Source organism: Cervus canadensis, chromosome 11 (assembly GCF_019320065.1).
Source record: "Cervus canadensis isolate Bull #8, Minnesota chromosome 11, ASM1932006v1, whole genome shotgun sequence".
NCBI lineage: Eukaryota > Metazoa > Chordata > Mammalia > Artiodactyla > Cervidae > Cervus > Cervus canadensis.
The window spans coordinates 27,749,218-27,777,012 of NC_057396.1; the positions used below are offsets into that span (position 1 = coordinate 27,749,218).

Here is a 27,795-nt window from a genome sequence, read left to right on the forward strand (position 1 = left end):
TCCCTCCTGCCTTCACCCAGTTCACTGTTGGAGTGCATGACAAGGGACCCCATTTCTGTGCGCTTGTGGGAGAGTCTCTGATGGTCAAGCGCATCTCGAGTCCCTGGACATCCTCCAGAATGATCTGCAATCTACTGTTATCCTGAATTTGCTCAGCCTATTGGTGGGAGAGAGAACAGGGGTCTGGAGAGGTGGGCAGGACTGGGGAGAAGTCGTGAATGGGGAAAGTAAGGGCGAGCAGACCGAAAAGAACCTGCGCAGGGGCTCAGAGAATGCGGGCACTTCAAGGGCCATGTCCAGAGAGGCGGCCTGACTGATCAAGATTTCACACCTGACAGACGTCAACGCCAGCAGAACCTCAGCCCCTCTCTCCAGATCTATGGCAGTAAAAAGTCTGAACGCGAGGTGAGGTCCGATTTCGCAGAAACAGTGTAGAAATTCGCCGCGTCAGAGAAACTGAAAAGACCAAACAAAACCCCTAAAACACCAAGCCCGATTCTTTCATCCACGTGGCACAAGAACGAGCCAAAAAAGAAGGACGGGGGGGCGGGGGGCGGTGCGGGGGAAGAGTCACCCGTCCCGCCCCTGCTGGGAGGAAGGGATCTGCCAGGAGAGTCAACTCCCGGGCCAGCCCGGTCGCTGCCGGGGCGCGACGGGGAGGGAGCGCGGTTGAGAAACCCAGTTCCCACCAGGCCGCCGCGCGCCGGTCCGCCCCGGCCGCCCCGCCCCCGGCCCCGGCCGCCGCCAAGCGCCGGGAGAGCCGCCGCGGGCCCTTTAAGGGCCGAGAGGTGCGCGGTCTCTTTAAGGCAGGTCCTGGTGGTTTCTGTTTTCTGAAGGAAGTGACGGGGGGTGGGATTGAATGAAAAGTGCAAAACAGAGTCTCGGAGCTCCGGAGTCGGGGGCCGCGGGAGGCGCCGCGCTGGGACTGGGAGGCGGACGGGCCCCGGGAGCCCGGCGTCCGCCTCGGAGCCGCCGCGGGGCGCGCGGCGGAGCGCAGCCCACGTGCCTCGGCGCCAAGTCGCTGGCGCCCCGCGGCTGAGCCCCCAGCCCCAGGGGGAGCCGCGCCCCCGCGCCCCCGCGCCGTGAACTAGCCTCCAAGTTCGGGCGAAGTTTGGCCCCGCAGCTCCCCGCCCGCTCGCGGCGCGCCGGGACCGCGAGGGCGGCGGCGGCTCCCAGGGATGCGCCCGCCCGGCCGCCGCGGGGTCCCCCGGGCGTCCCCCGCGCTGCTGCTCCTGCCGCTGCTCGTGCCGCTGCTGGGGGCGCCGCGCGGCGTGGGCGCGGGGACTGGAGCTGGCGCGCCGTCGGAGCTGCGGGTGCGGGTGCGGCTGCCTGACGGCCAGGTGACCGAGGAGAGCCTGCAGGCGGACAGCGACGCCGACAGCATCAGCCTGGAGCTGCGCAAGCCCGACGGCACTCTCGTCTCCTTCACCGCCGACTTTAAGAAGGTGAGGCACCGTCGCTTGCCCGGCGGCGGGGCGGGGGGCGGCGGAATCTGCGTGCCTGAGGGGGTCCCGTCTGCTGGCCTGAGGACTGGGCCCAGAGAGGGACAGGGACGCGACTTAGCCAAGGTCACACGGGCTCTTCTCCACACCTCTTTGCCCTGCTCCCCAGCGCCCATCATTCTTCCCCAGGAGCTGCCCTTCAGACTCTCCCTTGCAGCCTTTCACCTTTTCACTCTGAGCGCCCAGTCCCCTGACCAGCTAGCTCCGCACTTCCTCTTCCAGGTCTCCCAGCGCCCTGCAGGTGCTGACCCTACTAGAGTCATTGTTACTAACCCCGTCTCCCTCTCTGCAGTAAGTCCCTCAGACTCTACCAGGAAAAAGTCCTGGGCCAGGCACCAGAGGTCCTGGGTTCTCTCTGTGACCTAGGACAAGTCCGTTTCCTTCTCCAGGCCTCCTTTCACGCCTCTGTACAGGCACAAGAGGGTGATGCCAGCTCTCCCAGCCCTGACATCGTGGAGTCCATGTACCACCTCTCCTTGTTTCACTTCCCTGGGCTGGGGAAGGGGGTTCCTGGGCGGACCTATGTGTCCCATGTGCCCCTCAGGCCAAGGAGAAGCCACCTCTTCTCTTTGGAATGAAAATCTGGGGAACTTGCAGTGGAGGACCTGGGGAGAGGGCCCGGGTGAGGTCCCCAGGCTCTGGGAGAGGTGCCACCTCTTATCCTGCTTGGCAGAAGGGCTGACCAACCCTCAGTTCTGGCTCAGATTCTGGGGAAGGGGGTAAAGACCAGCCTCCCCTCGGGGTGTGTGTGTGTGTGTGTGTGTATATGGTGAAGGGAGCAAGTAGGTGGGCCTGGCCCCCTGGATTGCGAGGTGGGGTAGAGAATGGAGGTACTCCGGGTTATCAGGAAGCGGGCCTGGAAGGGCAGCGAGTAACGGTGACCCAGGGGCAGGAACCCTGGCGGGAAAGAAGGTGGGTGAGGTGTGGTACTCAAGGGAGTCTCCTGATCAACTGAAGAGTGCTCCCCACTTCCCTCTCCTGTAGAAAGAGGCCCTGGGAGGCTCTGGGGAAGGGGAGAGGGAAGGCCGATGAGACAGCCAGCAGTGGGGGAAGCCCAGGGCTCTGGGGCAGCTATCTGAACCGCCTGTCTCTCCTTCTTCTTGGAGACCAGAGCTTGAGAGGAGTTAGGGCAGAGTTTGCAGATTCACCTAGGGACCCAGCCACATTGCCGTAGATGGTATACCAGGTTGGGGGCCAGTGATCCCACGGACGGTGGAGGTGGGGCTTGACGGCTGATCTGTCCCTAGACTATTGGGCTGTGACTGACCAGGGATGCAGGGAGACCTGTTGAGGGTGGTGGGGTGGGGGTAGGGGTGCTTGAGTGTTGCGTTTGGGAGGAATGTGCGATCCCTTCCTTACTCAGCAGGCCTAAGCTAGGTTCTAAGTTCAGGCAGGGGCAGGTGAGTGTGTGTGTGTGGAGAGAGGAAAGCTGACAGGGCCGGAACACCTCCTGCCTCCCCACTTAAACTCCAGGGGAATTTTGTCAAGTCTGTTCTTTTCCTGGAAAACCCAAATAGGGGAAATAGGAGTCTAAGCGTCCCCTCCAACCTTCCACTGAAGCCCTTTGTCCTTGAGAGTGAGCCTCAGGCCAGCCCAGGAGTCTCCCACCTTCCTGCCCCACTGCCCATTGTTCTTTGGCGGTGCTGGAACCCTCGAGAGACTTCCCCATTCCTGGGACCACTCCAGCAGCCAAGACTGTGGGTAGGACACCGGTCAGAGAGCCAACGAGTAGGGCTCAGCTTTTATAGCCTCTAGCTGCAGCTTGGAAGGTTTTATTGCTCTATCCTGAGGGCAAGGCTAGGGGAGAGGCCAGTGGCAGTGGGGTGCAGGCCTGGGGATTGGGGCTGAGGGTAGAGTGAGGGGCCAACTGCCCAGTTAGAGAATCCATTTGGAGCTGATTGTAAGAGCCTCATTTTAATCCCCGTAGCAGTTCAAAGCTCTCCACAGCAGTTCAAACCTCCACCCAGGTTTCCAAAGACTGCTTTTCAGGGTAACCTCTGACCCAGAAGCTGGCGTTTCACACCCGCCCTCTGGCATCTCCAGTTTCATCAGCAAGGGAGGGAATTGGGAATGGAAATCACCTAAGGGAACCAGCTTTCCAAGGCCCCTTCCTACTCTGGATTTCTCAGCTGGCCTGGGGTGGGGTGGAGTTGGGGAAGGCTGGGAGTGGAGTGGAATAGCCTTTATCTCCACCCTAGTCCATGGTCTGCATTGGCCAGAGCAGCTTTTATAAGTGATCTTTCTGGGGTGGGTCACCTCTCTTATTGCTTGCCCAGTCCTCAAGGTCTCTGGCAGATTTCCAAGAGAAGCTTCTATCTAGAAGTAATGACTTTTCTTGTAGGAGAAAGTCCTGGACCTGGTATTTCTTTTATTCCATGTACCAAATGGTTTGGGAACAGTCCCTAGTTCATTTAGGGATAGTAACACTGGCCATTTTGTCACCTTTGGGAAACAGTCCAAACTGAAAGGAGACAGACGTAATTTAACCCTGGGCAAGCTACTTGATCTCTCCAAGTCTTCATTTTTTCATCTGTAAAATGGGGATGATAATGGTACTGTTTCCATGGTCGTTGTGAGAACTAAACTGAGCCACGTATATGAAATACTCATTGTGTATCATCTGCCGTACCCAGTGCTCCAGAAATAGAAGCCACTGACTTTCGTAATTATCACTGGCTCACATCACATCTCAGCAGGGACCCTCTGCTAAGCTCAGGTGCAACGGTGTTGAACAACAGACCCAAAGTCACACGGAAAGACAGCACTGAGCCTGGAAGAGCCTTAGTCCCTCATCAGAACCTTCTCTCTGAAGCTCCATGTGTTAGAATTCCCCCGCAGAACAGAAATAATAGAAGAGAAATACACCCAGGCCCGAAGAACAGAAATAATAGGAGGGAAATACACCCAGGTGGCTCAGTGGTAAAGAATCGGCCTGCCGAGCAGGAGACACGGGTTGGATCCCTGGGTGGGGAAGATCTCCCTGCGAGAAGGAAATGCCAACCCACTCCAATTTATTCTTGCCTGGGAAATCCCTTGGACAGAGGAGCCTGGTGGGCTACAGTCCACTGTGGTCGCAAAAGAGTCAGATACGACTTAGTGACTAAACCACCACCACAGAGCTGTGGAAGAGATTTTATTTAAGGGGCTGTTGGCTCACAGGATTATGGAGGCGGAGAAGTCTGTGGTCTGTCAGCTGGAGGTCCGGGAAGGCCTGTGTCATTCCAGTGTGAGTGCAGAGGCCGGAGAACGAGGAGCTTTGACGTCTAAGGGTGGGAGAAGATGGATGTCCGGCTCACTGCAGAGAGAGCAAATTTGCTGTTCTCCACCCTTTTTGTTCTTGTCATGCCCTGAATGGATTGGATGATGCCCACCCGCTCTGGCGAGGGCCACCTTCTACTCAGGCTTCTGTTTCAAATGCTAATATCTTCCCAAGACACGCTAACTGGACACACCCAGAAAAGATGTTTTATCAGCTCTGTGGGCATCTCTCAGCCCAATGAAATGCACATGGGAAGTTAACCGTCATACTCCAGAATTGCTGGCCAGCCCCTCTGCAGGGAGCAGTCACCCAGTCGTGTCCTGCTACCCAGGGCAGCAGTGAGGCCCCTTGTGCTAGATGCAATATAGCCCTCCTCCAGCCGGTCGCACCCCTGTCCCAGCCCCTTCTCCACGCCCCTCCCACCCTCTGCCTCTGCCAGGAGACAGGGCTCCAGCACCGCCTGGCCCTCCCCACACTGCCGTGCTGGACCTGAAGCCAGTAAAGCTGTCACAGTGATCAGCCCACTATAGGACACGGAGCCCGGGCAAGGATCACACACTCTGCAAGGCCCCCGAAGCTACCACATCGCCATCGTGCGTGACTGTAAGCCCTGCCCACAGGCTGCTGACCATCAGGTCAGGGCTCAGCTTTCAAAAACCATGCTGCAGCTCGGTGGCTCCCAAACTTTGCTGCACATTTGAATCGCCTGGGGAGCTCTAGAAAACCCAGGCCTCAGCTGCACTCCAGACCAATTAAGTCCAAATGTCTGAGGGTGGGTACCAGACAGCAGGGTTTTTAAAGAGCCCCTGGTGATTCCAATGAGCAGCAACATTTGGGAAGCCCTGGCAGAGTTGCTCCAGGGACAGAGGGACTTGGAGGAGGCACAGGGTTAGGCTGTGAAATGAAGGTCAAGCCCCAACTCAGTCATTTAGTTGAAACCTGTCGTTCTATCCACAGTAACCCTAATGTGTTTAATCAGCATGTAGACCCGAGGCCTCCTTCTCTGTGCCCTCAGCACAAGACTGCTGATTCATCATACGCTCTCAGTAGGCAGTGCTCTTCTTTATAACCCAAAGCCTATGCGTGTAATCATACCCAAATGTACAGGCTCACTGGGCATGTCACCATCCCTACTGTCCAGCCTGGCTTTTGCTCTGACCGCCGTCTCAGTCCCCTTCCCCCAGGTTGCTCTCCCCATCCAAGTTCTCCTTCCCCTCTGAGTCTCTCTCACCCCAGTCTGAATGTCCAGAAGCTGGGGGAGGGGGATGAGTCATGTTCAAGTGGTGTGGTTTGGTGCTGACGGGACGGGGAGGGTGGGACTGAAAGATAAGAGAAAGTCCTGGGCAGCTACAAAGGGCGGGTGGGGGTGGCGGTGAATCATGGCTGCAACGGGAGCAGGGAGGAAGGAGCCCAAGACTCCAAATGTGTGGAGGGTGGGGGTCAAGAGGGGCCATGCTGCAGCCAAGGGGGGTGTGTGTGTGTGTGTTAGTTGCTCAGTCATGTCCGACTCTCTGCGACCCCGTGGACTGTAGCCCACCAGGTTCCTCTGTCCCTGGAATTCCCCAGGCAAGAAAACTGGAGTGGGTTGCCATGCCTTTCTCCAGGGGATCTTCCCAACCCAGGGACTGCGCCTGGGTCTCCCGAATTGCAGACAGATTCTTTCCTGTTTGAGCCACCAAGGAAACCCAGAGCCAAGATAAGGGGGTCCATATAACAGGGCCAGTCAGCTCGAGGTCACTCCAAGGGACCCATGCCCTCGGCACCCATGCCCTGGGGGGTGGGGTCAGAGGGAGGAGCAGTCCAGAGAGCACAGTCATCTGTGCCTTGGGGGGCTCCCCGTCTGGGTAGGGGGAGTGGCTGCAGGCTGTGAGAGAGTCAGCAAAGATAGGGAATGTGCAAATAGCCAGACTGATGCCTGCGGCTGTTTATTCTAATAGGATATCACATCACAGGGATGTCAGACAGGACAGGCTCTGAGGGTGCAGTGTCCACCTACCCAGCTTATGTTGGGTCCCTGCAGTTTGGTGATCTGTAGTGGAGACATGTGATGGAGAGGGTGTCTTTTGGGGAACAGAATACGGTAGAGGTGCTTTCAGCAGAGACCCAGAGCTTTGTGGTGTCCAGGGCATTTCCCCACAGGAGTTCATGAGAAGTCATCAGAACCACCCGGCTTGTGCCTGTGGGGCCGGGTTCTGACAGCAGTCCCTCTGCCATGTCTGAGGAAGCCCCCTCTGTGTTAGGGATCAGCAGCCCTGCCCCACGGTAGCCTGGCCTGCACCTCCCACTCCCTGAAAGCCTGTGTTCAGGTGGAGTCCTGGCAGAGGATCCCGGGTTGCGCCATGAGGACTGCCACCTGGGACAAGTCAGTGACTTTCTGTTATGATGGGGGAGAAACGGAAGTGAGGGTCTTCCCGTGAGGCTTCCCAAGGGTCACAGAGGTGGTGCCGGTGAGACAGAGGCCAGCTCTGAGGTAAGAATCGCAGCTGTCCGGGTCTCACACACTGAGTGGTCACTCAGATCACACACTGACGGTGGCATTCACACACCTGGCCTCATTTGATCCTCACCACTACATCGTATGGTGGGTATTGCATCCATTTCGCAGATGTGCAAACTGAGGCTCATGCCTGTGTAGTGACTTGGACAAGATCAGTAGCTAACGATCCAGGATGGGGACCCAGGGATTCTTCCACTGTGTTCTGACTGCCTGTGCTTGCTGTGACATATAAATGGGCCCCTTCCCAGAGGCTGAAGAAAGCTGAACAGGGGAGGGGAGAGGAAGAAGGAGGCTGAAAAAAGCCTCGGTGCAGAGGGACACATCTACGGAGAAACTTTCCGGCTTATAGACTTGGACTGGACCCCTTCCGCCAAGCTCACCACATCCCCCACCACGAATTTTGAGTTTTGACCTCTTCACTGAGCCTGGGATGTTCCTCTTTCCTCTCCCCTCGTGGCTCCTGGAGAGACCATGGGCATGAGGGCACCATTATTTAAATAGCTCACAGATTCTCCTGAGCGCTCACTGTACCTTTTTCTGCCTTTGACCAGCCGTGTGGCTTGACAAGTCACTTAACCTCTCTGAGCCCCAGGCTCAGACACAACACTCATACGATATGATGGCTTGGAGGCATGTTGTCAGGAGTAAGAGGCCTCAGCAAAGCAGAGGCCAGCGGAGGCAGGTGAGAAGAGTCCTAGTTGTTCCAGCCAGGGCCCCAGCCCTCCTTCCTGACACAGCCACGCAGATTGTTCCTGTTCTGGGGACCCAGGCATCGCTAGGACTCCCATCCTTTCAGTTGGCAAGTGTTGAAGTGGCCGGCCCCCCTCGGCGGGTCGGGGGAGATTCCGATGAAGAGCTAGGGGCCAGGGAGGGAGGCGCTGGGGCTGGGAATGCAAGTGAGTGGGAAGCGTGGAGCCTCATCTCAGGAGCCCTGAGTCAGCGGGACATTGGGGTGCAGCTGATCCACATAAAGCCGCACATTGTTCCTGGAGCAGTTGGGACAGTGGTGACCTTTGGGATTTGGCTGACGGAGTGCTGGGGGCCTGGGGGAGGGCAGGGGGCACTGCCCCCAGCGGGTGGTTGCACGGATGACCTGTAACAAGAAGTTTCTGTCTAGGCGTAGCCCTTGGGGTCTGCAGGCATCTCATAACAGGGCAGCCTGCCTCCCCAGGCACCAGCTGGGGAGTGTGCTTGGCTTGGCTTTGGGTTGATTCCGTTCACCTCTGTGCCTCTCCAGGGGTCCGGCCAGAGCAGCCCAGGTGCTCCTGGGGCGGCCGTGCGGGGTGAGGAGGGCCCTGCTCCCTGGCTGCCCCTCCAGGCTGACCTTTCACCTCCCCAGCACAGGGAAGCCAGCCCCTCTCTAGCTATAAAGCAGCTCCAGCCAGGAGCCGAGCAGTAAATATTTGGGTTGGCTCAGGATGGGCCTCAAAACCTCATACTCTGGTGTGACGGGAAGGAGACCAAGATGGCAGAGGAAGCTCCCGGGACACAGTGTGAGCTGTCCGAGGGAGAGAAGAGCAGGTGCTCGGCGGGGACCTGGAGCATAGCCTCCAGCCTGGGCTGTGTAACCACGCTGGCCCAGAGGTGGGCTGGGAGAGGGCTTTTGAGGGAAGGTCAGTTCCACCATGGGCTTTCCTGGTAGCTTGGCTGGTAAAGAATCTACCTGCAATGCAGGAGTCCCTGGTTTGATTCCTGGGAGGAAAAGTACCCCTGGAAAAGGGATAGGCTACCCACTCCAGTATTCTTGGGCTTTCCCGGTAGGTTAGCTGGTGAAGAATCTACCTGCAATGCAGGAGTCCCCGGTTTGATTTCTGGGTGGAGAAGTTTCCCTGGAGAAGGAATAGGCTACCCACTCCAGTATTCTTGGACTTCCTTGGTGGCTCAGATGATAAAGAATCTGCCTGCAATGTGGAAGACCTGGGTTCGATCCCTGCATTGGGAAGATTCTCCTGGAGGAGGGCATGGCAACCCACTCCAGTATTCTTGCCTGGAAAATCCCCACGGACAGAGGAGCCTGACGGGCTACAGTCCACGGGGTAGGTAGCAAAGAGCTGGACACGACTGAGCAGCCCAGCGCAGCACAGCAGCTCCACCATCTGGCCCTCTTCATTTTCAGTTCCCCCGTGGTCCAGGGCTGGGTGGGCAGCGAGGTCTGAGATGGGGGAGCCTCCGGGAGAGCCTCCCCGTACCTCCCCACGGCGGGCTTTCTGGAAAAGGGGGCTGAGGAAGGGCGCTCAGAGTCAGGGGGAGCTGGGAGCTGGTGGTGGGAAGGAGGGCGGGGGCGGGGAGGGGTTGGCCAGGCTAGGCTGAGGAGGGGAACTGGGAGAGGATGCTTGTCAGAGAGGCGGCTGTGAGTGCCTGGAGGTAGGTGAGTGTAACAGCCTGTGTGCGGTAGGTGCAGAGGCTGGTGTGTGAGAAGGCGTGGAAGATGCTGTGTGTGTGTGTGTGTGTGTGTGTGTGAGAGAGAGAGGAAAGAGAGAGAGACTTTGGGGGGAGAAGGGAGGGCGGGAGAAGGGTGTGGAGAGCCTGCTGGGAGAAGATGGGCATGTGTGACTACATGCGAGGGATGTTGTGGGTGATCAAGAGAAAGGGGGTGACATGGAGACTCCTGGGAGAGGCCACAAGGGAGGAAACGTGCTCCTAGGGGCAGTGGTGCGAGAGAGGAGGGGCCCACGGCCGAGCGGAAGTATGGGTCCCAGCAGGAGGGGCATGGGGGGTCTGAGTGCCGCTGGGTGAAGCGTGGGAGATCGTTCGAGAATCGGCACCTCTGGGTGAAAGATTATGGCCACGTGGCCTCTGAATGGAGCAAGCAGGTGTCTGTCTGTGTGTACAGTTACGATTCGACTTGGCTGTAACATAAAACCCCACAGCAGTCAAAACAAGAGAGGTTTGTTTCCCCCTTTCATTCTGGAAGCTGGCAGTTGGACTCATGTGACAGCACCAGGGTCATCGGCGCTCCCGTAGGCTCTGTCTTCGGGGTCGCCTCCTGTCCCCAACACAGAGCTTTCCCTGGAGCCTCTCCCCCGGAAGGCAGCAGCAGGGGCCTGGCACGGGCTGTCTGCTCTTATAAGTGCAGAGGGCTGCCCCCTGCTTTTCCCAGAACAGCCTTCTCCCAGTGAGATACAGAGGGTCTCGGGCAGGGAGTGGATGCAGAGAAGAATAGAATATCTGGGAGAGTGCTCAGTGGGGAGCTGGGAAGTGCAGAAAGATCACTGGGTTGAGTCAGGAGATCTGGGCGCCTGGGCCTGGCCCTGCAGCTGTGTGACCTTGAGGGTCACATCCCCTGCTGGAACCTCACTGGAGCATGAAAAAGCTCCCCTGAACCTTCTAGAAGCCAAAATTGCAGCTGCAGGACTGCCAGTCTGCAGGAGCCCAGGTACAAGGAAGCCCAAGAAGAGCCCTCTTCTTGTAGGGGGCAGGAGGTTTCCATGGAGGCCCCAGAGCATGGGTGCCTTCGCTCAGCTTTGTGTCAGACTGAGGACACTGCACAGATAAGGCGGAGCCGCTGTCCTGAGCCAGGGGCACAGTGTGGAGGGCCTGGGGGACTTGTTGCCCAGGCAGAAGGCACCACACGAGCACTAAGGACTAAGATGCACGCTGGCCTAGCACAGCTCAAGTTTCTGATTCAGCTCTAAGCCAGAGATTCATGCATGCTACCCCCAGGCTGAAAATCCAGTGATGACTTCCAGTGGTCTGCGAGATGAAGCTCAGACTCTTTGACTGGGCTCGCAGACCCTGTCCCTGCCCTCCCACCAGCCTCTTCCTTCCACTCTCACTGCCCTCCCCTCCCTCCCCTTCCTGTACTCCCATCACTTTCCTTAGGACCCTGGCCTGCTCTTGTTTGTTCAGTCCATCCTTCATTTATTCATTTCCAGATATGTATTGAGCACCTGTTGTGTTCTAGTGGGTGGGGATACACTGCAAATAATATACCATCCCAGCCTCAAGGAGTTGAGTCTGGAAGGAAAGACAAGGAAAGAGGTCATTCCAGACACAGTGGGAGGAAGGTAGGAATTGGACCTGGCCAACTCTGCTGGAAGGTTGCTGGGGGTGATGGATGCATGTGAACTGAGTCCTGAGGGATGCTGGGCAGGATGGGACAGGGTATCCCCGACAGGCATCAACTCATAGAAAGGCACATGGCCTCGCTTATTCTGGAAACTGCCGTCTCTTTGGTTCAGTGCTCAGAACTGTCAGCAAAGGTGTGGATGCCAGCCTCTCGGGGGTATACTTTATGGTGAGGACAAAAGAAGCCTTGGAAGGGCATTAGGCAGACCATAAGACAGTAGTGTGACAAGATGGATGGGTGGGGGCATTAAGATGCCTTATGTACCTCCCCATCTTCTGTAATGGGGCTTCCCAGATGGCGCTCATGGTAAAGAAGTTGCCTGCCAATGCAGGAGGTGCAAGAGACGTGGGTTCGATCCCTGGGTCATGACGAGCCCCTGGAGTAGGAAATGGCAACCCACTGCAGTATTCTTGCCTGGGAAATCCCATGGACAGAGGAGCCTGGTGGGCTACAGTCCCTGGGGTCACAAAGAGTCGGACACGGCTGACCACACAGCACACACACACACATTTTCTGTAATTGCCTCTCTCTTGGCTAGAAAGCCCCCTATCCTCTCATTGTCCAGAACCAGTGAAATATCCTTCAGTCTAGTACAGGGGTTCTCAGCCTCCAGGATCTAGTGCCTGATGATCTGAGGCGAAGCTGATATATAACAATAGAAATAAAGCACACAATAAATGTAACGCGCTTGAATCATCCCCAAACCATCCATCCATGCCTGCCTCCCGCCCCCCAACCAGGTTCATGGGGAAATTGTCTTCCACGAAACCTGTCTCTGGTGCCAAAAAGGTTGAGGACCCCTGCTCTAGTTGAAGTCTTCCCTCCCTCCACCCCTCCCAGCCCCACGCCCAAAGGGACAGGAGCACTTCCTCAACCATCCTTTACCCTATAGCAGAATTCCAGGGACCATGCAGTCCATGGGGTCGCAAAGAGTCGGACACAACTGAGCAACTTTCACTTCCACCTTTATCCTATAGCACTTTGCATAAGCCTCAAGCCTAGGCCTCATCATGGGCGCTGACTTCAGTTATAGGTGAGCTTCCCCTATGAGTCCCTTGGAGACTGGGGCCTTGACCTTGGTCTTGCCCGCTGCCCGGCCCTGCCACCTGTGATGCTAGTCAGCGCTCTCCCACCGATTTGCTGATTACCTGCAAGCTCCAGCAGAGTCACCTGACTTCTCTGGGGCTCTGGTGTGTCTCTGGAAGAAAGCTCTTTTTTCTTGCCTCTGCAGGTCTGGAGTTGATCACAGTTGGAGCTAGGCCAGGGATTGCAACAATTCTAGAGAAAAACTGAAGGAGTCCAGCCCATTCTGTTCTGAGACCTTTCACTCATTTTTCCTGAGTCCAGCCCATGCTGTTCTGAGACCTTTCACTCATTTTTCCTCACAGGAATTCCTTGAGGTGTAGGTATTGTTGGTTGTACTCACTTTACACATGTGGAAACTAAGATACAGAGAGGTCAGGTGCATCCCCCAGGATGACATGGCGTGTATCAGCAAAGCCGGGGTTTGAATGCAGGCAGCACTGGCTCCAGAGCCTTTGCTCTTAACTATCCTGCTCTCTGAGAACCTTTAAACCACCCACCAAGGACTTCAGCAAGTGCTCACTACAGTAAGTTCCCTTTCGTTAAGTCCATCAAGGTTAGCCCGGGTACCAGCTAACACAGTTGGCTATATAGTACTGTGCTGTCATGGGTTTATACTTTCACACAAATAATACATTAAAAAAGCACAGAAAATAAAACATTTCTAATCTTACAATATAGTACTTTGAAAAGCACAGTAGTACAGCACAGCAGCTGGCCTACAGGGGCTGGCATCGACTGAACAGGCAAGAAGAGTTACCGACTGGAGGAGGGAGAGGAGGTGGGAGACGGTGGAGCTGAAGGATCGTCAGCAATAGGAGACGGAGGGCAAGCTGCAAGCTCACTCGCCTGACGCTGATGGCACAGGTTCTGGTTCCTTGGTGGAACCAGATGCACGTTGGCATCTTAGAACGTTCGCAACTTCAAAGTGCGTATAGGGGACTTGCCGTATTTCTGTGACCATCCCCTCTGTGTGGCCCAGTTTCAGCCCTGGTAACTGTCCCCTCCTCTTCTTCCTGGTGGCCTGCTCCTGGGGGGCTGGAGGTTCCTAGGAGCCCATGGGAGAAGGAGCCTTTAGAAACTGCCCATCTTGGACGTCCTAGCCTGAGACCTGGGCCTGAAAAGCCTGCGATATGCTCTTCCCCAGCTGTGTCGTCTGCCTTGGACATTAGGCCACATCTGGGTGGATCATCTTAGGGGATTCTTGGGCAAGGAGGAAACCCAGGAGCTTAGCATCTGGTCAGATGTTCCCTGAAGCAGGGGGCCCTCTCCCCCTGCCCTGTCCTCTGTGCTGGAGGGAAAGGGGGCCCTGGGAGTGAGTCTGAGGTGTGGGGAGTAGAAGGTAGGAGAGACACTGGTCATGATGATGGAGCCACAGAGATCCAGCTGCTTGGACTGCTGTCTCCCTCCCAGGCTCAGCACAGGGAACTTGGTTTCCTGGAGATACAGGTTAAGAAGGTTGGAAAATTCAGGGCTTACAGAGGCCTTGGGCAGAACAGGCAGAGGGATTAGAAAGGTGATCCTGCGTCATCTTACCCTGATGTTTGCGTCAGATGCTATTGACTGTTAGTCACACACAACCTTGAATGGGAGCCACCATAGTCCTGGGGCAGGTCTGCAGAGGACACGCAGACCACGTGGCAGGAAGAGGGCCCTGCATTCTCTTCTGTTACTCACTGGCTGTGTGGCTGTGGGCAGACCACACTCTCTCTCTGGGCCTGAGCTTTAGTTTCTTTAGAAAGTGAAAGTGGTAGTTGCTCAGTCGTGTCTGACTGTTTGCAGCCCCAGGGACTGTAGCCCACCAGGCTCCTCTGTCCATGAAACTCTCCAGCCAAGAATACGGAAGTGGGTTGCAGTCTCCTTCTCCAGGGAATCCTCTTGACCCAGGGATCGAACCTGAGTCTCCTGCACTGCAGGCAGACTCCTAACCATCTGGTCTGTAACTGGGCATCAAGATATTGGATTAGTTGATATAGAAGCAGTTGTGCATTGTGGTTGCGAGAATTTGGATTTTGGAGGCAGGCTGCCTGGGTTAAAAATTTTGACTGCATTTCCCCTTGGTCTCATAACCTTGAGCAAGTTATCCAATCCAAACACAGTAATAATCGTAGTTACTACCTCCTGTTGTTGTGAAGATTTGAATGGGGCAGTATATTCTTTTTGACTCACGGTAACAGTGACTTGTCCCTTCCAGTTATAAACTTCAATAAATCTTTGTCCTTTGTAAAAATAAATGAGAGACATAGAGGAAATCTATCTCAACAAAAAATTCTCATCCCCTTGCTTCACCCGCAGTCAAATTCCCATTTTGGTAGCATTTTGCTATTGTCATTGACACTGTTATTTAATCTAGAAGCAGGGAAGATATTCTGACAGATTTCGTTCATCCCCTGGTCTGGTCTAGAAGTTCAAATACTTTCTCTGGCTAATGGTAGATGGGCGGTGTCCAAGCCAGGAGGCCAGCTCAGGGTAGCCCACAGACCACAGGCTATGGCACGTGCCTGTGGTATCGGAGAAGATGCTGTGAATATCCCAGAAGGCATTCTCTTCAAGGGTCATGGCTGAAAATACCCAGACTTTGGATCCTGCCTGGGGGTCCTGCCAGGGACATCCGCCTAACTCAGCCCCAGGAGGGGAAATCTGGTATCAAGTCTCACCTGGCAAAAACCAAGTGGAAAATGCACACATGTACCAACTCCAGTCTCCCCTCAGCCGGCCCGAGGGTGTGGAAGATTGGATGACCGAGGTTTGGCAGGGCAAAGAGAACCTAGCCTCATGGCCCGAGAGCGGATTTCCTGCTGAGAGGAAGCTGAGGTTACCCGAGCTGTGATTCACCTTCCCTCCAAGTCTGGGACCAGGAGGAACCTAACATAACCTTTCTCACCAGCTGGGCCTCAGTCTCCCTTTCTACAATCTTGGTGGAAAATCTCCCTGGACACTCCCACCCCTCAATGTTCCAGAGACCATTTACAGTGAAGGGAAGTAGGGAAAGTCCTTGTAGAGTCAGAAGAATTCCAAAGGGCATGGGGATGGTGGTGGGGAGATACTTCCCTGGTGGTCCAGTGGTTAAGACTTTGCCTGCCAACGCAGAGGGTACCAGTTTGATCCCTGGTCAGGGAGCTAAGATAAGATCCCACATGCCTTGGGACCCAAAAACCAAAACTTAAGACTGAAGCAATATTGTAACAAGTTCAATAAAGACTTTAAAAATGGTCCACATCAAGACTCTAAAACAAACAAAAATAAAAAGGACAAAAAGGGCATGGGGATTTGTGGGATGATAGCACTGACCCGCTTGAGATCACCTGTAGCACTGGCTGGTCACCTGCAGTGGGACAGTGGCCCTAGCCAGCGCCGCTGAGCACTTGACTCCGGGCGGGCGTTCTCTGTGCTTTCCCTTCACAGCAGCCTGTTTTGTCCTCATCACAACCCTTCAGGTAAAAGTGGCATCATCCCCACTTTACAAACGAGGCTTAGAGAAACTGGGAGATGAGCCTGGACACCACTAATACACTGCAGACTTGGAGGGGAACCCTGGGTCCCTCACTGCCTACACTGGAGTCCAAGGGGGCCCCTCAGACCCTGTTCTCAGAGCATTTAACATGGCAGGAAGTGCTCAGTGAACCGGGATGTTTGGTGAGTGAGCCCAGGGCACGGTCATTGAAGGATTCACATCTATATAGGCTCTATATCCTCTGCGCTGGTACAGGACCACTAGGGTTCCTGGAGGAACCATCAGTGTGACCAGGGTCCCTCCCAGGCCGAGGGGATCTTCACACACTTAGACCGCTGCTGACTGGGACCTGCTGATGTCTCATCGGGGGCCATTAGCCAAGGCACAGAGCTGGGTGAGAGCAAGGGACACCTAGGGTGCCCAGGGTTTCAGCAGCCCGTTTGGAAAGGGAATCCCATCCCACAGCCCCTCTCCCTTCTTCCTCTGCCCCTCTCTGGCCCCCCTGATTCACACAGTGAGTCAGTGACAGGAAGGAGCCCTTGGCCTGCTGGTCATGCCGTTAGTAACCCCATGGGGAAAGGGGAAGTGGGGAGGGAAGGGGAAAGGTGAGCCATCGCAGCACGTTGGCAACAGCTGTTGCCGTGTCTGCTCTTAACCCCATCTTGACCCCGCCACCTCCATCTGAGATGCGGGTGGCTAGGAGCCTGGATGACCAGAAGCACCGGGGGCATTCTCCCCAAACCTACTGAATGGGAAAGTCCACGAGAGGAACTCTGAGATCTGTGCTTGTAAAAAGTGCAGCCTCTCCCTTGTGACACCCTAGTCAGGTGGTCGTAAGGGCCCTGACTCACCCTGATCAGGGAACACAGGGGTGCCACAGAGGGGAAGCATCAGCTATGAATGAACCAGGTGCCAAAAGGGGTGGTTTCCTTTAAGGTGAAGTTCTGTGCTTTTTAAACAGCCTTGTTTTGGAAAGCTTTCTAGCGGTTCACTCTTGTGAATTTTCCAGAAGGCTTTGGAACATCTGGGGTGTGTTCTTTCTTTTAAGTCATGGGTTTAAATGGGAAAAAAAAGATTCCCAGGACAGTAGGAGGGAGGTGCCTGTTGCAGGACAGTGTCCATGCCTGTGTCTTCTGGGGGGGTCTGAGCTGAGCACTGCGTGGGGTGGGGGGACTGGTGAGGAGTCCCCACCCCCTCCAACCAGCCCCCATCCTTCTGCCCTTCCCCATCAGGATGTAAAGATCTTCCGGGCCTTGATTCTGGGGGAGCTGGAGAAGGGGCAGAGTCAGTTCCAGGCTCTCTGCTTCGTTACCCGGCTGCACCACAATGAGATCATTCCCAGCGAGGCCATGGCCAAGCTCCGGCAGGTGAGTGCCCACCCCAGGCCTGCCCCAGAGCCCACATGCACCCCTGCAGCTGAGCCCTGGCCTGGACCCCATCCACCCCAACCTCAATCTCCCACCCCACCCTGATCCACCTAATCCCTGGGCCCACACTCAGCCTCTAGTCCTGAACCCCCTGATTATGCCCCAGGCCACACCTGATCCCATAACCCCAGATCCCTAGTCTGCACTGAACCCCCATCTCTCAAATTCTTCCTGCCGCCAACCTCAGCCCCTCCCCATTTATGATGGAGGCAAGTCAGATCTGCCTTCAGCTCTGGCACTGCCACTCAGCATCTGGGTGACTCTAAACGTGTCACCTCCCTTACAAGTCCCTATTTTCTTTTTTTTTGGCCATGCCACAGGGCATGTAGAATTTTAGTTTCCCAACCCTGGATGGAACCTGCACCCCCTACATTTGAAGCTTGGTCTTAACCACTGGCCTTCCAGAAAAGTCCCTCAAAGCCCCTATTTTCTTACTGAGAGATGGGTTATGGTGAGAATTAAGTGGGATGGAGCATGTAAAGTGTTCAATGCAGCTTTGGAACCCCTCAGCCTGTTGCCTGCTCCCAGTCCCTTCCCCGACCCTGGGCCTCTCCCCAGCCTCATGTAAGCTCCCTAAACTCTTCAGCAGGACCTGTCCTTAGTCCCACCCTTCTGTCTGCTTTTCCCAGAGAAACTCAGTTACCTGGATATTGGAAAGTACAGGACCCCAGCGGTCATTGACCCTGGGACAACTGGCCTGCCCTGCCCACCTCCAACACCACCCCCACCTTCCCAGCAACATGTCAGAATTCTCCCTTAGGTCTCAGAGGTCAGCCCAGTGGCAGGCTAAAAAGGCTTGACTGTACCCTGGGTATCAGTTTTTCCACCAGTTGAAGGGGGGCTGGTTCCCCCTGACTGTCACCCTGCAGGTGGCCCCAAGGATCTGAAGGCAGCCAGCCTGGGCTTGTCTGACAATCAGCGACCAGGGAAAGAGTGGGCAGAGCGCTGTCTGAGGCGGGTGGGAACAACTCTTCTCTTCCACACAGAAAAACCCACGGGCAGTGCGGCAGGCTGAGGAGGTGCGGGGCCCAGAGCAAATGCACATGGACATCGCTGTCAACTTCAGCCAGGGGGCGCTGCTGAGCCCCCATCTCCGCAACGTGTGTGCCGAGGCTGTGGATGCCATCTACACCCGCCAGGAAGACGTCCGGTTCTGGCTGGAGCAAGGTCAGCTGGGTGTGGCCCACTGCTGTATCATCCCAAATATGATGGGGAGCAATAATGAGATAGGGGAATTCTCCACCCAGCTGGGACTAGTCAGGGAGGGCTTCCTGGAGGAAGTGATGCCTGCGTGGCTCTTTATTGAGGAGAGTCAATGAAAGGGATCGATTCCAGGTAGGGACATGCAGAACAGTGACTCTGCTAGGCCCTGAGGAGGGAATTCCCAGACAACTCCACCCTCCCCACCCCTACCCCTGCCCCATATGTGCCCTGAGTGAGAACACAGGTGAAACCTGTGGTGAACATGCGCAGGAAGCAGGGTCTGGATGGGGCCCAAAAACACCCGTTCCCACCTGGCTACCTCTGCTGCTGCCTCTCAGAGTTCAGCTCCACTTCTTCCCTTCACACCTTCTGGGGGCCCAGCGTCTCTCCCCCAGGCCCTGTAGAACGCCTCCCATCCTGGTGTGGCCCCTGCCTTCCGGGCCTGTGTGACCTCACTCCTGGCCCATCTCCCGATCATCTTTCCCAGCCCTGTCCTCGGCTCCTCTCTGTAAGGAGGGCAGAGAGATGTCGCCATTCTAACGCCAGGTCCCTGGTCCTCTGCCTGGCTGGCTGAGCATAAGAGAAATGCCTATTCCTCCCAGAGCACCACTGGATTTGGAAATTAGCCTCCAACTAATAAAAAAAAATAAATAAATAAAAGAATGTATTTAAAAAAAGAAATACCCGACAGAGCTGTGGCCGTGCCCCCCACAACACCCACCCCTCCCCTGTGGGCTGCACCCCAGACCGAGGTGCAAGCCACATGCTGTCCCCCAGGGACCAGGGGCTGGTCCCTCCCGGGGTCGCTGAGCCAAGCCTGGGCTCGGTCACTGCTCTGTGCCCCCAGCACCCCGCCCGAGTGTACCCTGTGTCCTGGCTACCCTGGCTTCCCCAGCATGTTTGTGCTGGCCCTTCCCTCCCTGGCCCTCCTCAGATACCACCTCCTTTAGAAGCTTCCCTTGCTTCCCTGCTCCTCCTCCCCACGCCTCTGTGCCATCATGTCCATCACAGTAATGGCTTTAGGCGTAGGGTGGCGTGGCACTGGCAAGGGTAAGTGGATGCCTTGAAGTCAGACAGTCCTGAATCCCTACTTACTGTGTGACGTCAGCCAGGCCAATAACCTCTCTGGGCCAGTTTTCTCCTCTGTAAAACAAGGATGATAACACTTAGCTCCTGGGGGCCCTGGGATGCCTGAAGGGGCCATGCGGGGAGGCCCCCGCCCTGACCCCTGCCTTCTCTCCCAGGTGTGGACGGCTCTGTGTTCGAGGCTCTCCCCAAGGCCTCGGAGCAGGTGTTGCTGCCTCGCTGCGGGCAGGTGGGGGACCGCGGGAAGCCCTGCGTCTGCCGCTATGGTCTGAGCCTGGCCTGGTACCCCTGCATGCTCAAGTACTGCCACGGCCGCGACCGCCCAGCGCCCTACAAGTGCGGCATCCGCAGCTGCCGGAAGAACTACAGCTTCGACTTCTACGTGCCCCAGAAGCAGCTGTGCCTCTGGGATGAGGACCCGTAGCCGGGCTGGGACGAGGGGTGGTCCCCGGGGCAGCTGCCCGGGACCCGCTGCCCCTCCCCGAGCCGCCAGAGGGGGTGCCCCCCCAGCCCCGACAACCAAGGCCTTATCGCTCTTCCTTCCCATCACCTAATCCCGGAGCCTCTGGCCCCCTCATCTGTGACTGTGAAAGGGGTGTGGTGTGGCAAGGGTTAACTCATGAAGGCAGCCCCCACTCCTGCCCTGTGCCTTCCTCGGGGACCCAGGGAGAAGGGGGGTTCTCCAAGCTTGCCTCCCCTCCTTCATCTCCCCGAAGTGTTCACTTTCAAGCACCCAAAATGTGACAGCCTATGACTCTCCTATTTAACTCTTCAAAGGTTTAGACCCTGAAAGGTGTCTGTGCCTGTCGTACCCACCTCCCCACACATAACCCCTGCCCCACCATTGGGAAGGACCTGGCCCCTGTGCACCGTCCCACTGCCCAGCAAGGAGGGGGAGAATCATTGCACCGGAGGGGGAGCAGCCCCAGCCACGGATCTCAACGCATTCCTCTCACCACTGGCCTCTGAGGCCACCATCCCCAGCCCTGACACAGACCGTATGTGCCTTTCTGCAAACCTGGACTTGGCCGAGGGAGCAGGTGCCGGCTGGCTCCCTCTAAACAGAAGTATTTTTGTAAGGTTCTGGAACAGGGAGGGAGCATGAAGTATGAGGAAAACTTGAATTCCAGATTTTTAATGCAAAATATTTATCATTTGTACCAGAAATAAAATTTTAAATTTTTACTTGACTGACAGTTCTAGATGCAGAGTTCTGAGAGAATTTTTGGCCAATGCTGCCACCTGGTGTCAAGAGACATGTCCCTGTCTAGGGAGCCCGTCTCGGGGACAACCTGTCTAGGGACGACAACTGAAGCACCTACTGTGTGCTCAGTCTTGGGTGGGGGGTGGGGAGAGGATGTAGCTGGGGATGGGTATTACTAGGAAAGGATATGACAAAACTTCTGCACTTAAGAAGATGAGACAGACACAGGTGAGTAAGCAGTAAAAGACACCATGAGATAGATGAAAATTCTGATCCAGGCTTCTCCAGGGATCAAATCCTGGAAATAGGTTTGTTTGTTTGTTTGCTTCTATTTTAGTGCTTCCCAGGTGGTGTTAATGGTAAAGAATAATGCAGGAGACATAAGAGACCTGGGTTCAATCCCTGGGTCGGGAAGATCCTCTGGAGGAGGGCACGGCAACCCACTCCAGTGTTCTTGTCTGGAGAATCCCATGGACAGAGGAGCCTGACAGGCTACAGTCCATGCAGTCACAAAGAGTCGGACATGAATGAAGCACACACTCATTGAACTATAATTGATTTACAGTGTTGAGTTGGTTTCTGTTGTACAGCAAAGTGATTCAGTTGCACACACACACACACACACACACACACACACATATATAATAGTTTGCATTTGTTAATCCCAAACTCCCAATCTATGCTTCCCCACCATCCCTGCTCTCTTGGCAACTACAAGTCTGTTCTCTATGTCTGTGAGTCTGTTTCTGTTTTGTAGATAAGTTCATTTGTGTTATATTTTAGATTCGGCATGTAAGTGATATTATACGGTATTTGTCTTTCTGATTTACTTAGTATGATCATCTCTAGGTTCATTCATGTTGCTCAAATGGCATTTTAATTCTTTTTTATGACTGACTAGTATTCCCCTGATATATGTACCACTTTTTTTTTTTACCCATTTACCTGTCGGTGGACATTTAGATTGTTTCCATATCTTGGCTATTGTAAACAGTGCTTCTATGAACATAGGGGTACATGTATCTTTTTAAATTAGAGTTTTGTCTGGATAGATGGCCAGGAATGGGATTGCTGGATCATATGGCAATTATATTTTTAGATTTTTGAAGAAACTCCATATTGTTTTCCATAATGGCTATACCAGTTTACATTCCCACCAGCAGTGTAGGAGGATTCCCTTTTCTCCACACCCTCTCCAGTGTGTTATCTGTAGACTTTTAAATGATGGCTATTCTGACTGGTATCTCTAATTTTCTTGAAGAGATCTCTAGACTTTCCCATTCTCTTGATGAAAGTGAAAGGAGAGTGAAAAAGTTGGCTTAAAGCTCAACTTTCAGAAAACTAAGATCATGGCATCTGGTCCCATCACTTCATGGCAAATAGATGGGGAAAGAGTGGAAACAATGACAGACTTTATTTTCTTGAGCTCCAAAATCACCGCAGATGGTGACTGCAGCCATGAAATTAAAAGATGCTTGTTCCTTGGAAGAAAAGTAATGACCAACCTAGACAACATATTAAAAATCAGAGACGTTATTTTGCCAACAAAGGTCTCTCTAGTCAAATCTATGGTTTTTTTCTAGTAGTCATGTATGGATGTGACAGCTGGACTATAAAGCTGAGCGCCAAAGAATTGATGGTTTTGAACTATGGTATTGGAGAAGACTCTTGAGAGTCCCTTGGACAGCAAAGAGATCCAACCAGTCCATCCTAAAGGAAATCAGTCCTGAATATTCATTGGAAGGACTGATGCTGAAACTGAAACTTCCATACTTGGGCCACCTGATGTGAAGAACTGACTCACTGGAAAAGACCCTGATGCTGGGAAAGATTGAAGGCAGGAGGAGAAGGGGACGACAGAGGATGAGATGTTTGGATGGCATCACCGACTCAATGGACATGAGTTTGAGTAAACAACGGGAGCTGGCGATGGACAGTGAGGCCTGGTGTGCTGCAGTCCATGGGGTCGCAAAGAGTCGGACACAACTGAGCAACTGAACTGAACTGAACTGAACTGATTCTGACTGGAGTGAGGTGATACCTCATGGTAATTTTGATTTGCAGTTCTCTAACAATTAGCGAGGCTGAACATCTTTTCATGGGCCTACTGCTGGCCATGATTCTTCTTTGCTGCGCAGTCTTGATTTGTTACTTTACCTCTCTGTACCTCAGCTCTCTCAGCTACAAAATGAGCTTAATTTTGAGACTCCAGTGAATTTATATGTGTTAAGTGCCCTTCACAGAGAGAATGCTCACTGTGCTAGCTGCCATTAACATTGTTACTGTTCATGAGAAGAGCAACTAGTTCCTCATTTATAAACCCAAGACAACTAAGCCGGGCATCTTTTTAAAAGTCATTTACTTCTTAAAAAAAATATTTATTACATATTTTGGCTGTGCTGGGTCTTAGTTGTGGTCTGCAGGATTTTTTTTTTTTTTTTTTTAGTTGCAGCATTTGAATTCTTAGTTGCAGCTTGTGGGATCTAGTTCCCTGATGAGGGATCAAACTGGGGTCCCTTGCATTGGGAGGGTGAAGTCATAGCCACTGGATCACCAGGCAAGTCCCAGCCAGGGATCTTGAAGGCCTCTTCACTTCCAGAGTATCTTCTAGTATAAAGAGGCTGTATAATATGAAGTGCTGGGCCAGATACTGAGGACTTCCAAGAAGGAGGGACGTGCATGGCTGAGTTGATTGGGGAAGGTTTCCTGGGATGGGACGGGAAGAGGTTGAGACCGCAGGCTGGTCAGGATTTGGCAAGGTAGAGGGGACTGTGTGAGCATAGGGCAGAGACTGGAGTGTTTCAGGGTTGGGCAAGTTCCAGGGGTCACAACTGCTTAGAGGCAGGAGCCTTCCCCACAGACTTTGCAGAGGGAAAGGGGCTTGCCGGGCTGCCCCATTATTCTGCTCCCCAGCACCCCCAGAACAGGCTGCTGCTGCCTCTTGAACTGTGCTGGTCAGAGGGTTGTGCAGGGAGCCAGGTTTGCTTGGCCATGGTCAAGTTAGGGGTTGAAGGGTGGGGAGATATCCTTTTCAAGTGGACATGCCTCTTTCAAGGACCTGTTTCAGGGACCTGTTTTCAAGGACCAGCTTCAGTCCTGCCAGGGGACAATCAGGGGAGGTGTTCTTCCCCAAGCTGTTCCTCTGCCTAGGGTCTTCAGGACACCTACACAGGGTGGGTGGAGCCACAGAGAAATCTGGCCAAAAGTGGGGCCGGGACTGCTCCCCAGAAGCAAAGCTTGAGGCTAACAATGCACATGAGGAATGTAGGTACCGGCCCCGTCCCATCTCTGGATGACTTCACCGCCTTCCAAGACACCAGTTCCAATGCTCACTAACAGAGAGGGCCTTTCTAGGGCATCTTTCCAAACACTGGCATTCATCATGTAGCGGCTGCCAGGCATCCTACTGTAAATTGTTGGCCGTTTGACTTGTTACTGAGTTGCTAAATTGTGTCTGACTCTTCTGGGACCTCACGGACTGTAGCCCACCAGGCTCTCCTGTCCACAGAATTCTCCGGGCAAGGATCCTGGAGTGGGTTGCTATGCCCTTCTCCAGGGGGCTTTCTCGACCCAGGGATCTAACCCGGGTCTCCTGCATTGCAAGGAGATTCTTTTTCCCTCTGAGCCACCAGAGAAACTGGGCAATCGAATTGCTTCCTATGACTGGTTCCTATGGCCAGTATTCGGTAGGTACTGTGCAATCACCTCCAGATGGCGCTGTTCCAGTTTATTCTACATTACCACTAGCAGTGTGTGAAAGGCCCCGTTTCCCCACATTGCTGCTGTATCAGTCAGGGTTCTTCAGAGAAACAGAACAGATTATATGTGTGTATACATGCAGACATATATACATATATAGATAAATACATAAACACACACATATATATACACACATATATATATACAGTTGATATATATATGTATGTGATACAGTCGATATATATTGTGTATATATATATATACACACACATACAGTTGATATATACACATATATATATATATATACAGTTGATATATATACACACACACACACAACTGAATTCATTTCACATGCTAGCAAGGTGATGCTTAAAATCCTTCAAGCTAGGCTTCAACAGTATGTGAACCGAGAACTTCAGATGTACAAGCTGTATTGACAAAAGGCAGAGGAACCAGAGATCGAATTGCCAACATCCATTGGATCATAGAAAAAGCAAGAGAATTCCAGAAAAACATCTATTTCTGCTTCATTGACTACACTAAAGCCTTTGACTGTGTGGATCACAACAAACTGTGGAAAATTCTTAAAGAGATGGGAATACCAGACCACCTTACCTGCCTCCTGAGAAACCTGTATGCAGGTCAAGAAGCAACAGTTATGGATAGGGAACAATGGACTGGTTCCAAATTGGGAAAGGAGTATGTCAAGGCTGTATATTGTCACCCTGCTTATTTAACTTATATTCAGAGTACATCATGCAAAATCCTGGGCTGGATGAAGCACAAGCTGGAATCAAAATTGCTGGGAGAAATATCAATAACCTCAGATATGCAGATGACACCATCCTAATGGCAAAGAGTGAAGAGCAACTAAGGAGCCTCTTGATGAAGGTGAAGGAGGAGAATGAAAAATTTGGCTTAAAATTCAACATTAAAAAAACTCAGATCATGGCATCTGGTCCCATCATTTCATGGCAAATATATGGGGAAATGAGGGAAACAGGGACAGACTTTATTTTCTTGGGCTCCAAAATCACTGCAGGTGGTGACTGCAGCCATGAAAGTAAAAGACACGTATTCCTTGGAAGAAAAGCTATGACACACCTAGACAGCCTATTAAAAAGCAGAGACATCACTTTGCCAACAAAGGTCCATATAGTCAAAGCTATGGTTTTTCCAGTAGTTGTGTATGGATGTGACAGTTGGACATTAAAAAAGACTGAACACCAAAGAATTGATGCCTTTGAACTGTGGTTTTGGAGAGGACTCTTGAGAGTGCCTTGGACAGCAAGAAGATCAAACCAGTCAATGCTAAAGGAAATCAGTCCTGAATATTCATAGGAAGGACTGATGCTGAAGCTGAAGCTCCAGTACTTTGGCCACCTGATGTGAAGAACTGACTCATTGGAAAAGACCCTATTGCTGGGAAAGCTTGAAGGCGGGAGGAGAAGGGGACGACAGAGGACGAGATGATTGGTTGGCATCACCGACTCAATGGACACAAGTTTGAGCAAACTCCTGGAGATGGTGATGGACAGGGAAGCCTGGTGTGCTACAGTCCATGGGGTTGCAAAGAGTCGGACATGACTGAGCGCCTGAACAACAACAAATATACAATTAAGCCTTGAACAAGGCAAGGGCTCGGAGAGCGACCCTTTACAGAATCAAAAATCTACGTATGGGGGACTTCCCTGGTGGTCCAGGAGTTAGTAATCCACCTTGCAATGTAGGGAACACCGGTTCAATCCTTGGTCGGGGAGTAAGATCCCACATGCCACAGGGCATCTAAGCCCACATGCCACCACCAAAGATCCCTCGTGCTGAACCTAATACCCGATGCAGTCAAATAAATGGATAAATAAATATTTTTTAAAAATCTGAGTATGATTTATAGTTGGCCTTCCATACCCATGGTTCCTTAGTATCTGCAGCTCTGCATCCTCACATTCAACTTGGATTGTGTGGTACTAGAGTATTTACTATTGAAAAAATTCCCCAGACAACTGTACTCAGGCTCTTCAAACCCATCTTGTTCAAGGGTCAAACACACACACTAATTGGTTTTAGCTCATGAGATTGGGGATCTGGCCAGTCAAGTCCTGGCAGCTGGCATATTAGGCAAAGGTTGGTGTGGCAGCCTTGAGTCTGAAACCTGTAGGGCAGGCCAGGAGATGGAAACTCAGACTCAATTTCCATGTTGAGTCTTGAGGCAGAATATTGAATGAATATTCAATGATTTCCTTTAGCATTGACTGGTTTGATCTTCTTGCTGTCCAAGAGCAAAGCCTTTGCTCTTAAGGCTTTCAACTGATTGGATGAGGCCCACCCACATTATCAAGGATCATCTCCTTTACTGAAAGGCAACTGACTGTACAATAGACATTAATCATTTCTACAAAATACCTTCACAGCAACACCTACAACTATGATATTAGGCCAAACAACTAGCAACAGAGCCTGGCCAAACTGACAGAAAATTCACCACCACACCTACTATCACTTTATATTGTCACCAAGTGTTTGTATTTTGACTATGAAAAGCATCAGAGTATTCTACATGTTTATTCTCCTATGTGAACAAGTGCCCATGGAGAGGTGACTGGCCATGCTGGTTCCCTGTTTGTTCCTGGGCCCCTGCATTCTTCACCTCTCTCTGCCCCGCTGTGTGTCCCAGGACTCCAACGTCTGGATCAGCCTAACCTATGCTGCCTCACCTGTGGCTCAGCCAAGAGAAGCACCAGAGGTCATAGGGCAGGATGAGAGATTTGAGACTTGGATTCCCTGCCCCTGGCTTCCTCGGTACCATAGCTGTGGCCCCTGGCTTTCTCCCTCCAAGGCTCCAGACCTCCTGGGGCTCCTGGACCACCATTCCTCCTTGGTCCTCTTCAGCCCTAGCTTCTCAGTGTCCCTTAACCCCACTGTTGTTGTTGAGTCACCAAATCGTGTCCAACTCTTTAACAAGCACATAGACTGCAGCAGGCCAGGCCTCCCTATCCCTCACTATTTCATGGAGTTTGCCCAAGTTCATGTCCATTGAATTGATGATGCCATCCAACCATCTCATCCTCTGTCACCCTCCTCACCATCTGCCTTCAATCTTTCCCAGCATTAGGGTTTTTTCCAATGAATTGGCTGTTCACATCGGGTGGCCAAAGTTTTGGAGCTTCAGCATCAGTCCTTCCAATGAATATTCAGGATTGATTTCCTTTAGGACTGACTGGTTTGATCTCCTTGCTGTCCAAGGGGTTCTCAAGAGTCTTCTCCAGCACCACATTTTGAAAGCAGCAATTCTTTGGCACTCAGCCTTCTTTA

The 27,795-nt window shown here is 53.3% G+C and overlaps 1 protein-coding gene across 1 annotated transcript; it reads left to right on the forward strand.

The window, feature by feature from the left end:
* Positions 1–637: 637 nt before the first annotated feature.
* OAF (out at first homolog) lies at positions 638–20,770 on the forward strand. The gene is made up of 4 exons (XM_043481896.1): positions 638–1,445; positions 17,097–17,231; positions 18,278–18,458; positions 19,739–20,770. The coding sequence occupies exons 1-4, from the start codon at positions 1,179–1,181 to the stop codon at positions 20,002–20,004; spliced, it is 849 nt and encodes a 282-aa protein (XP_043337831.1). The 5' UTR covers positions 638–1,178; the 3' UTR covers positions 20,005–20,770.
* The last annotated feature ends 7,025 nt before the right edge of the window (positions 20,771–27,795 follow it).

Bases quoted from the DNA above. Each gene is read 5' to 3' on its own strand.
- OAF (XM_043481896.1), top strand. From the start codon at position 1,179: ATGCGCCCGCCCGGCCGCCGCGGGGTCCCCCGGGCGTCCCCCGCGCTG. The intron at 17,232-18,277 runs GTGAGTGCCCAC...TCTTCCACACAG, and splicing joins CCATGGCCAAGCTCCGGCAG to AAAAACCCACGGGCAGTGCG. The intron at 18,459-19,738 runs GTCAGCTGGGTG...CTTCTCTCCCAG, and splicing joins CCGGTTCTGGCTGGAGCAAG to GTGTGGACGGCTCTGTGTTC.